The sequence below is a fragment of the Dunckerocampus dactyliophorus genome, chromosome 19 (genome assembly GCF_027744805.1).
Source record: "Dunckerocampus dactyliophorus isolate RoL2022-P2 chromosome 19, RoL_Ddac_1.1, whole genome shotgun sequence".
NCBI lineage: Eukaryota > Metazoa > Chordata > Actinopteri > Syngnathiformes > Syngnathidae > Dunckerocampus > Dunckerocampus dactyliophorus.
This window is the reverse complement of record NC_072837.1, coordinates 1267019-1278269: the sequence shown is the minus strand read 5'-3', so window position 1 is coordinate 1278269 and position 11251 is coordinate 1267019. Positions and strand designations below refer to the sequence as shown.

Here is an 11251-nt window from a genome sequence, read left to right as displayed (position 1 = left end):
CATCTCATCCTGTACACGCGCTGCATATACCGTTATTAATGGGGGACTCGAGAAGAACGTTTTCGGAGGATGGCGTCGCCATCTTGCCAGAGCAGAGCTGAAATAACAGGAATGAATGATCAATGAAACTGCAAGAAAAAAAGTTTCCGCCACTGAACGAAAAAGGACATCCCAATGAAAGTCAGGATTGTCACATGGAAAGTCGAAATTAGGAGATAAAATGTCGAATTTTGACTTCTCATAGTTAGGACTTTCCTATCTCATAATTCTGACTTTTTCCTGTCTGATAATTGTAACTTTTCATCTCCTAATTTCTACTTTTAATCTCCTAATTATGATTTACCAGAGGAATATTGATATTGCTTCAGTGTCGGAAACGGGCTTCCATATGACATTGGCTTTCTGTCCCTAATCCCTTGCAGAGAGGAATGGCACGGAGGTGTGCCTGTGAATATTCTCATCCATCCATCGATTGACTGCACTGAGGTGTGTTCCTAATGTTGTGAATGTTGCTCTCCAGCGGCTAAATAACCAACACGTGAGAACCAGCTGTCTTTACGATGAGCAGGTGATACGACAGGTACCTGCTGAAATGGTGCATTTACAAATGTACCCCCTAAGACATCTTCTGGAGTCCTTTAAAATGACCTGCAGTTAACGTTGCGGTGAAGTTGAATGACACGAGTCACAGTCAGCGTAGCCCAGCGTCCTTGCAACCCCGGAAGCAGATGGACCGTCCTCAGCTTCCTCTGGAGGAGACCGTGTCTCTCGGCTGCTTGGTGAAGGACGCATGAAGGGCCTGTGACGAGCTCTCCAGGCGCCCGGCCGCGTCGGACGCCGCCCGAAGCATGTCCTCAAAGGCCAGCGACCCGTCACGGATCCTGTCGCAATAAAATATCCCAATTACACATGGAAAAAAAACACATTTTACCCGAAAAGTTGACTTTTTTTTTACCAGAGTAAGTCATCATGCGGTGACAATAAAGTTGTGATTGCATTAGAATGAAGTTTGTGTATCACATGAAAAAGTCCTCAGTCACAATTTTACAAGTAAAAAGTGCACATTTTTGCAGAGAGACAAAAAAAAAAAAACGTTTGAAGTGAAGAAGTCCAGACTTTTCGAGGAAGCAGCCTGCATTTTGCCACAATGACGTCGTCATAAAGTTAGCATGCTAGGATAAAGCTGAAACGTGACTTGAATGAAGCACGGATATTACAGTTCAGTCACATTTTCTCAAGAAAAAAAGTATGTAAAACATGTAAAAACTGACAAGATTTGTTTTGCAGAGTAAACTTGTTGTACAATAAAGTGGAACAATAAAGTCGTCATGGTGTTGAAATGAAGGTCGAACATTACAACAAAAAGTTGTAATTGTACAAGAATTACATATTTATTTGTTTTATTCTTTTATTGTATTTTTGTGAAAAGGTAACAAGAAACAATGATAATTAATAAAAAGGCTCAATTTCCAGAGAAAAACAGTTGCAATTTTACAAGAAGAAATCTAAAAGTTATCAAACTATGAAGTTGAACTGTGGCAAGACTGAAGTCTCCATTGCACAATTCATGCTAGAATATTGTTTTCACATTACAAGGACAAAATGTTGCAAGAAAAACGTCAAACTTTTACCAAAATGAATTTCTGATTTTACATAAAAAAGTTGCAGTTGTCAAAGACAAAGTTTTTCCACAATAAAGTTGTCATATTGTAAAAATAAAGTTGAAATATGACATGAACAAGATGGGAACAAACGTGAAATGTTCAGAAAATAATATATTTCAAGTTTTAATGTTACACAAAAAAGGTTGCAGTTCTATTGAACTAGAATGTATAGTAATGTGTAACATCCATCCATCCATCCATCCATCATCCATTCATCATTCATCCATCCATCCATCCATCATCCATCCATCCATCCATCATCCATCCATCTATCCATCATCCATCCATCATCCATCATCATCCATCCATCCATCCATCCATCTATCATCCATCCATCCATCCATCCATCCATCCATCCATCCATCCATCCATCATCCATCCATCCATCCATCATCCATCCATCATCATCCATCCATCTATCCATCATCTATCCATCATCCATCCATCATCCATCATCATCCATCCATCCATCCATCCATCATCCATCCATCCATCCATCCATCCATCCATCCATCCATCCATCATCCATCCATCCATCATCCATCTATCATCCATCCATCCATCCATCCATCCATCCATCCATCCATCCATCCATCCATCCATCCATCCATCCATCCATCTATCATCCATCCATCATCCATCCATCCATCCATCCATCTATCCATCCATCCATCATCCAGCCATCTATCCATCCATCCATCATCCATCCATCTTCTATGCTCACGAGGTTCGCAGGTATGCTGGAGCCTATCCCAGCTGACTTGGGACGAGAGGCGGAGCACACCCTGGAGCGGTGGCCAGCCAATGGCAGGGCACGTATCGTAATGTGTAATATAGGAGATTAAAAATGAAAAAGTGATTATGAAAAGTTCCAAAAAGAAATCATGCAGCGCTGAGGCCCTGGCACTGCCTCATCCAATTCATCTCATGTCGCCCTGAGGTCATCCCAGCCACCAGGGGGCGTGTTAGCATGCTACCTGGAGACTGTTCGTGTTGGAAATTGTGATTTTTCCGTACTTACTTCTGCATGCCAGCGAGGGTGTCCAGCACCTCGCCCTCCAGCTGCTTCTCCAGGTCTCGCTCGGCCTTCTCCGTCACCTCCTGGCAGCTCTTGTGGTCCTCCCGGATGCCCACCATGTTGGCTCGGATCACCTCCTCGTAGCTCTGGTCTCCCAGCTCGGCCCCGACGTACTGCACCAGGTTCTCCATCACCGCCTCGTTGGCGTGCTGGAGGGCCTGCAGGTAAGCCAGCTCCTCTTTCTGGGCCTTCAGCCTTCGGGCCGAAACGCCCCCGGTGGCGAAGTGGACTGCGCATGTCTCCTCTTGTGGGGGCAGAGCGGACACGTCGGCGGAGGCTGGCTTGTTTGTCACCCCGGCAGGCTCATCAGCGACGGATTGCAATGGTCCATGGGTGGCCGTTATGGGGGGGTAAACGTCAAAGCCTGATCCGTAATCACCGTCCCCACTTTGGCAGATTGTTGGGGTCGCCGTGGAAACCAAGACCACGATAAAGGGCATCCAGCGACACCACATGGTAGCCTGTGATGAAGAAGACGAGGTTAGTGACTAGGAATAATGACCTTTGCCTTGATAACGGCCTACCCTCTTTGGCCGTGTGCATCTCCCGCCACCCCCCACAGAGACAAAGCCACTGTATTACTGAGAAGAGGTCTTACTCTGTTTGCCGCTGTTTTATGACGCGTGTAGGTGCTAAGCCAATGCACAGAGTGAACCCTCTTCCTGCCTTTTTGGAGGCGAAAGACGAGGATGACAGACTCGCATGCACTTGGCAATATATGGAGGCTGGCAAAATGACCAAATTCATTTTCATTTATTGTGCCATTCATTTATTTATTTATTGATTTATTGATTATTGCGAGACAGGTTTTTTAATCCCGCGACATCCCTCGTCCTTACGAATTCCGCTAATGAAATGACCAAAACAGAAGTTTCTGGAATTTGCCAGCAAAGTTTGCGCATGGATGCCACAACTAAATCTGTAGGCACTTTTTAAAAAAATATGGACTTATTTGAATACATTGTAGGTTTTAATCACCAGCAGCTAAGCTGCACGGCGTGCTCGTTCCCCGTACTGCTGTCTGCCTTTTTGCAATCCTATTTAAGTTCACACAAATGAACTCATTCAATCCCAGCCATATTTCAAAATTCAACCCCTTTGCTACCGGCCATTTTAGACCCTTTTGACAGATTTTTCAAGGCACACAGAATGTTGTGAACTTAGGTAAGTTTAGGAAAATACCAGTTACCAACAACAACAAAAGGGAGCAAAGCAGCTTTTTGTGAAAAGATACGTTTCAAGCATAACTTCCACTTTGACACACTTGTCTTGCTTTTGTGGCGGCTCAAATATGCAACTACACAACTACACCACAACTATTGGGTGCTTTTGCTGTAGGTACAGTGCTATTGGGTGCTTTTGCTGTAGGTACAGTGCTATTGGGTACTTTTGCTGTAGGTACAGTGCTATTGGGGAGTTTTGCTGTAGGTACAGTGCTATTGGGGAGTTTTGCTGTAGGTACAGTGCTATTGAGTACTTTTGCTGTAGGTACAGTGCTATTGGGGAGTTTTGCTGTAGGTACAGTGCTATTGGGTACTTTTGCTGTAGGTACAGTGCTATTGGGTGCTTTTGCTGTAGGTACAGTGCTATTGGGTGCTTTTGCTGTAGGTACAGTGCTATTGGGGAGTTTTGCTGTAGGTACAGTGCTATTGGGTACTTTGTCCCCTTCAGACTGGACCTTTACTGTGTGGAACTGCTCTTTTTACTGTATTTGACTACTTTTTTGGCCCTGGAAAACAGCTAGCCCCGCCTGGCGTCCACTAATTAGCCCTGCCCTCCAGAGACACAAATTGATTTATTATTTATCCCTATTTATTTTATGATGAAGTAAAAAGGCAGCATGCCCAAAACATGAAACCCTGTGCTTGCTTGGCTTAGCAGATGCCGACTTGTGTCACGCAAGAGTTGTAAAAAAGACAAAAAAAACTTGACAGCCTCGTTTTGTTGCTTTTGGAGACATAAAGAGACCTCGTCTCGTGGGGTGGGCTGGGGTGGGGGGTGCATGGGTTGACTTTGTGGCAGAGTGGGATGATCTGCTGCAGCGCCACGTGTCTTCTCCTCCACATCTGGAAGTGAGTGCAAACACCAAGCAGGTCGAGTGGGAGCAGCTAACCTCGTAAAGGCTGGCGTTTCGCTTTTTATTGAGCTTTTTACTTAGGACTTACTGTGAACCAGGAAGACTAAACAGAGGAAGGACGTGGAGTCGCACTCACAGCCTCACCATACGTGCCATCACGCTATCAAAGGCCAGCGTGTCGTTTTGACAGCGGATAACTTCTTTTTACGCTTGTGTGACGAGTAAGGACGTCACAAAATGAGAGGCGCGAGGCGGAATTGATCTTTTGTGCGCGTCTTTGGCCTCACAGCTTCGTTTTCTATTCTCTTTGAAAGTTCCCTCGCAAAAAACGACAACAAATCAATCACTCGCACGCTGAAAAGAAACAATTTCAAGAGTAAAGACGCGCACGGGAAGCTAACTCACCAATTTCTACTTCCTCCACGGCTCCTGTTCCGTGCGTCCAAGGTTCCAGCCAAGACAGAGATGAGCAGGGTCAACAGAACTTTCTTTTACTGTTTGAGGAAGCAAATGCAAACACACGCTCGCACTATTTGGGTCTGACTGACTGACTGGAGCGTGTGCAGCAGGAAGGGGGGTGGAGGTGGTGGGGGGGGGGGGGGGGGGGGGCGTTGAAAGTGAAAAATGTGCTTCTTTGCAGTGAGTGGAAAGAGGGGCAAGCTAAAGGAAAGGGGTGGGGGGACTAATCTACTTCCCATGTGTCCACATTAGTGGGGGGAATGTCTTTTAGGACCAAATATGTCCGACATATTCTGCTGGAAGTTGCCAACGTAAGACGATACTACAGCAAGCCAACCTGGATGTACACTTTGTTGGAGTAGTCCGCGTACAGCTTGGAGAGCAGCATGGATGCACCATCAACTCATTAAATGACTCGACACGTGCTCGTTCTTGTGCGGAACTGTGGCTTGGCGTAACGTTCTGGGGCCGCATGAGTGCTGCCAGCACTGGGGGGCTGCAGACCAGCCAACCTTGCAGACATTTTATGACAGTCCCCATCCAGCAAATGTTTAAACATCAGTGATTTTGAAATGATTACGTTGAAACGTACCGTAGATGCTGCATGTGCGCAACGTCAGCTTCCATCAAAGCAGAACAAGAATCCACTGGCGGCTCAGCTGAACACACACAAGACAAGCGACTGTGAATATATTGAGCAAGAAAAGTGTTTTACAATTTAAAAAATGACCACACACACGACCCCCCCGGAGGGCTGTCGCTGTCCGAGGCCAAGGATGAGCGGCAGAGCGTGCTCTCGCTGATAACGTCTGCTAATCCACTCGGGGAGGCCCAACGCGGGACGGACTTTTCTGAGCAGCAACTAGCTGACGCTTCAGAAACAACCATCATGTTCACTTCTTAAAAAAAAAAAAAGGTGACAAATGATGTGACCTTGACTAACGAGTGAGCCTAAGCTAATAGTTAGCGTTGGTTCTCCTGCTGGGTTAAAGGTTGCTACTGGAATTGGTGAAAGTGACCGTTTGACGGCTGTCAACGACAACAGGCTACACCCCGGTGAGCGTCCAACACGGTTTTTACGTTAACGCTGACGTGATCATTTCGTCTGCGTGCATTCTCTGCTTAGCGTCCAATATGGCGCGCGTCTTGTCATGTTGTTAACACACTGCGTGAGATCACCTGTCTTCTTAATGTTTTTTTTTTTATCATAAAACGGCCTTCCTTGTTAGCATCCTATTAGCTAGCTAAACAAAATGGCAACCAGAGCCGCAAGTCAGTCCGTCTATGACGTCATCGACACAAAAACGTTAACGCAAAACACGTTTTTATCGTTTCACAAGCATAAAAACCATTCCAAATGCATATAAATAAAAGGGATAAATGAACTTTTAAGGTTACTTTTACCTTCCTGAAGACGTGACTGTTTCAAAGACACCATGTGGCAGCGAGATCAACCACCACCACCACCTTCCTGTTTTCAGTCCTGTCAGGAATCAGTGAAGGTAAAAGCAAACTCAAATGTTCATTTATTCCTTTCATTCATCATTTCGCTGCATTAAGACGCATGTTTTCTACAGTACATGTAAAACTAGCATTGAAAAACTATAAAAACGTGTTTTGTGTGAACATTTTTGGCTTTCTGGAACGGATGAACTGCATTTACATGATTTCTTATGATTCTTCTTCCACTGGATCAACTTCTGCCGTATGACACAACCACTGATCCTGGTATTGGTTAACTTCAAACCTCAAATAACTTCTCCGGTCGTCTCACCGGTTTGGACCACATTGAAGCTTATTTGGCCAAATGGGGAGCAGCTTCCTGTTTGTCCAACGTGACAGGCTAGAAAGCGAGCACGCGTGTCGCCTGTCCATGTGGACACCATGTGGGGGTCATTTTTCACTCTCACATTTCTCAGCAATAAACTCTTTAACATTTGCTGTGAAGATTCCGTGACGCCGACAATGACGCTTCCCAGGCATTACGGCCGTCTTCTGGAAAATACATTCATTTATTTCAATTCCACCTGCTTCTTCCGATAGAAATCATAAAAACTGCTTAGCCTGAGACTGCGCTGTTGTTGGGGGTGGGCAACCGTCCAGTTCAGGAGCCTCATCGCCTCTTGCAGCACACCGCGCTTAAAAGTCGCAACATTAACACAAACAAACAACAACAAACAAAGTTGTCATTTTTGGAAAAGTCAGGTTGCGGAAAAAGTAGTAACAACGTCACAACAACGTTTCCCCGCTGTGGGATCAATAAAGTACATACAACAATATTACGGGAATAAGCTCATAATTACCAGAAGAAGATTTGCAATAGAAAAAAGTTGAAATTATAAAAAAAACAAAAACAGCAGAAATGGGAGTCAGTCACAAGTCAGTCAACGAGATAAAAAGTCTCAATTTTACAAGAATAATCTTGTCATATTGTGAGGAAAAATAATGTCGAATAAAAATAAAAATATTATTATTTAAAATAGAAACAAAAATTAGGGTAATAATGTCAAAATATCATAAAAATAAAGTCTTAATATTCTGAAAAGAAAATTAAGAAGATGATTTTAGAAGTTGAAATATTTGGAAAATTCAAGAAAAAAAACAGCAAAATGTAAAAAAAAAAAAAGCGCAAAGACAGAAGTTCATGCTAATCATGAGCTTGTTCACCTCCAGCGTATCACAAAGCTAGCTTTTCCTTGAAACATACCTCCTTAGCTTAGCTTAGCTTATCTACGTCTTGCTTTACGCCCTTGCGTCCTTTCGTTGCTCGCTATGCGGCCCTCGCTGGACAAAGTTTGGACACCCCTGTCTGACACCAAGCTGTGATTTGAAGTCGAGGAGCTCAGATGATCTTGAGTTTGAGACCCTCACCTTAGAGGCACACACACAAAACGACACACAGTGAAGTCTCTTGATTTGTAATATTTATTTGAACATGAATATGTTGTTTTGCGTCAACAAAAGAGGACTATCATGCAAGAGCGGGTGTATTTTCAGCAAATTTGAACAGTATCGAAATGATATCTAGACGGAAATCTCCTTTGCAAAAGAGTTACATAAAAACAACCTCTGTACAGTTTTTTTTTTGTAAAAGTTGAGCTTGAGCGGATTCATTTGATTTCCGTTCAAGTGGAAAATAAGCCCACACGTGACCAGTTTTACTAAAACGAACACGCTTTTCTTCCGTTTTATTTTATATATTAAAAATAAAGACCAATGACCGACAAATCTGCCAAAAGACGTAAAAATCCCATCTTCTGTTTTTCCGTTTTAGCCATCCAACTATGTGACGCCTTTCCTGTGCATGCACTGCAGCACTGGGGGGGTTACTCACAACTCTTCGGTCCTGAAGGCAGCAACAACGTGCTTCCAAGCAGATAAGCGATACGATTGAGCGTGATTGATGTGAGCCTCTTAACCTACTCTCGATGCCGCCTCGCACCCGCTAGTTCCATCCCATTTGCGGGTCACAGAGATACCGTGGGGGCCACAATGGCGCCTGCACGATAAACACTTGATGCTGTCCATCTCGTGCCCTAAAAACCCTTCAGGCATTCCTGTCAAGTCAGCCAGACGAGGCTGTTGGCGCCGAAAAGCAGCCGTCTGGGCCGTTTCCCAACAGATGTCGGAGAAAGAAAAGGCAGACCTCGGACCAGGCCTCATTACGTAAGTCAAGCGGCAGGAAATGAGTCAGCCTGAGGACACTCGGACCGCCAATCAATCAGTGTGACGCTGATTTGGACCAGTGGAAATACAACAAATGGAATTTTTTTTACCCCACATTTTGTCTAACTTAACATCTCACAAGAACTTCACCAACAAACAAATAATATCCTTTCAAACTTTGAAATATGCATTCTTTTTCTGTACTGCTTGTCCTTCTTGGGTGCTTTTATGGACATTATTTTGGGCTAGTTTTATATTTCAAACTAAAAAAATGGAATTTACTGGCGTGTGAAGGGAAAATATATATATGCTGTATTTCAGGGACTAAGTCAGTCAAAAAATGTAAATATGACTTGCATTTACCAGCATGCATGATCATTTTGTTGGAGTACGTGGATATGATATGAATGTGATGAACGTTCTCAAAGAAGACACTTTTAAAAGGTGACATCGTGCCTGGATGCATGACGCGTGGGACGAAACGCATCAAAACACCCGTATTTGAACACCAAAACGTCATTTTTGTATTCGCAAATGAATTGAAATCGACTGAAAATCCTACGTGTGCATTTAGTTAGCCAGTGGCTGACGCTGCAGCTACACTCTCCAAGCCAGAGGTGGGAGCAAGTCCCTGTTTTGCAAGTCGTGCCTGCTTCCCTCTGAGCCATCCTTGCAGCCAGTGGCAATTTTTGCTAGCAAAAATGCAAATGAATTTTGGGCAAATGTGATGATTCAGCTTTCGTTTTGTGGCTGAAATGTGTAAAGTGTTTGGGGATCAGTCAGAGGGATAAAACCTATTTTCGTTATCCGTGTCAAATTGACCGTTGATCCGCCACTCTTCACTTCAATTTGACACTCGCCGACCAGGCCGGGAGATGTCGCTGACCTCGTCACGCATCCTTTGGCCGTCTGATATCGATTGGCGCTGTCTGCTTGAATAAGGACACAGCTGAGGTCTGCGAGCCCTCGTTTCCCGGGTCGGAATCACCCGGGATGACCTGTGGTCTCCATCGCCGCTGGTCTTATTTTGTCAACCGGATTTTACGAGCAGCGCGCTGGAATGGCCTTCAGTTTCATTTCGTCCGCAGCCGCTGCAGGAAGTGGTGACATACTGTCGCTGCTACACGATGGAATCAGGCGACATCGGCCATTAAAGCTCCATCATCCAGGAAGCATACAAAGTGCCTCATTACAGTACGTTCGCCCCGTTACATGCTGGCTTCTCTTATTATTTACTGTTGGGCTTTGCTAATTAACACTCATTAAAAAACCTCATGACAAAAACTGCTGTACAAATATGACAGATTCATATTTGTTTCCATTTGAATGTGACTATCTACGTGAGCCTGAAATATACATAGAAAACACAAATAACATTATTTGGGGGGATTTTCAACCTTTGAGGCCGGGATGGTCGCACAGCTCCACACACACTTTTTAATTATCACATGCAAAAAAACTTCATACTAGAAAATAATAGTTAATTCATATTTATAGAAAAAGACGCCAATCAAAAATTAATTTTAAAAACATTTGTATTTCAAAATAAAATAAAATTACATTAAATATTTTTCTATAATTTATACACAGTAAAAAAAATAAATACAACTATTTTGCAAAATGTTCAGTTTAAAAATAAAAATGCACCAACATTTTTTGTATCATGTTGTGAAGTATATTAACTACATTAAAATATTTCATGTACAAATTTCAACATGTAAAATGAATTATATAGTTCAGAAATTCCATTAAAATATTGAAGGTCATTTTGTAATTTATAGTATTTGTTTGGTTTGAAATACAAATATTTTAAATTTTATTTTACATGAAATACTGTATTTTCAATGTAATGTTTGGATCAGGCGGGGTACACCCTGGACTGGTCGCCAGCCAATCGCAGGGCTACAAATATTGTAAAAATATATTTTTTACTTGTCTGCAACCCACTTTTGGGTACCGACTAGAAGGGCCGCATAAAAGCTTTGCTATGATAGTTGATGTTCAGATAAATGTGTGCTTTTCAACGGGATATGTTTTATGAGGAGGAACAGAAGTGTCACGTTTGTGTAGCTTTGCCATGTTAGGCTCATTTAAGGAATTGAAATGTTTTAAAATGATGAATATTGTCTGCCAAATTCATACATACAGCCAAAATAACTCAAGTGAATAAGACCAAAATGTCCCTAGGATGTGTTCAGGGTTAAAAAGGGGTTCTGTGTGATTGCGAGCATAAATAAAGCCGGCGTACAGAAGTGCTTACTGTCAACAATCCACCGAACGCATGAAGTGCAAAGATCCAGAAGACAC

At 43.2% G+C, this 11251-nt stretch overlaps 1 protein-coding gene across 2 annotated transcripts; it reads right to left on the bottom strand.

Annotated features, from left to right (window-relative positions):
• Position 1: 1 nt before the first annotated feature.
• Positions 2 to 8033, bottom strand: si:ch211-142k18.1 (uncharacterized). 2 transcript variants are annotated; one of them, XM_054761074.1, is made up of 4 exons: positions 7986 to 8033; positions 5871 to 5937; positions 2686 to 3203; positions 2 to 881 (listed from the first exon to the last, which is right to left on the bottom strand). In XM_054761074.1, the coding sequence occupies exons 3-4, from the start codon at positions 3195 to 3197 to the stop codon at positions 740 to 742; spliced, it is 654 nt and encodes a 217-aa protein (XP_054617049.1). In that variant the 5' UTR covers positions 3198 to 3203; positions 5871 to 5937; positions 7986 to 8033; the 3' UTR covers positions 2 to 739. The 2 variants fall into 2 exon arrangements, with proteins under 2 accessions (XP_054617049.1, XP_054617050.1); XM_054761075.1 differs by lacking the exons at positions 5871 to 5937; positions 7986 to 8033 and adding an exon at positions 5225 to 5292.
• Positions 8034 to 11251: the final 3218 nt, after the last annotated feature.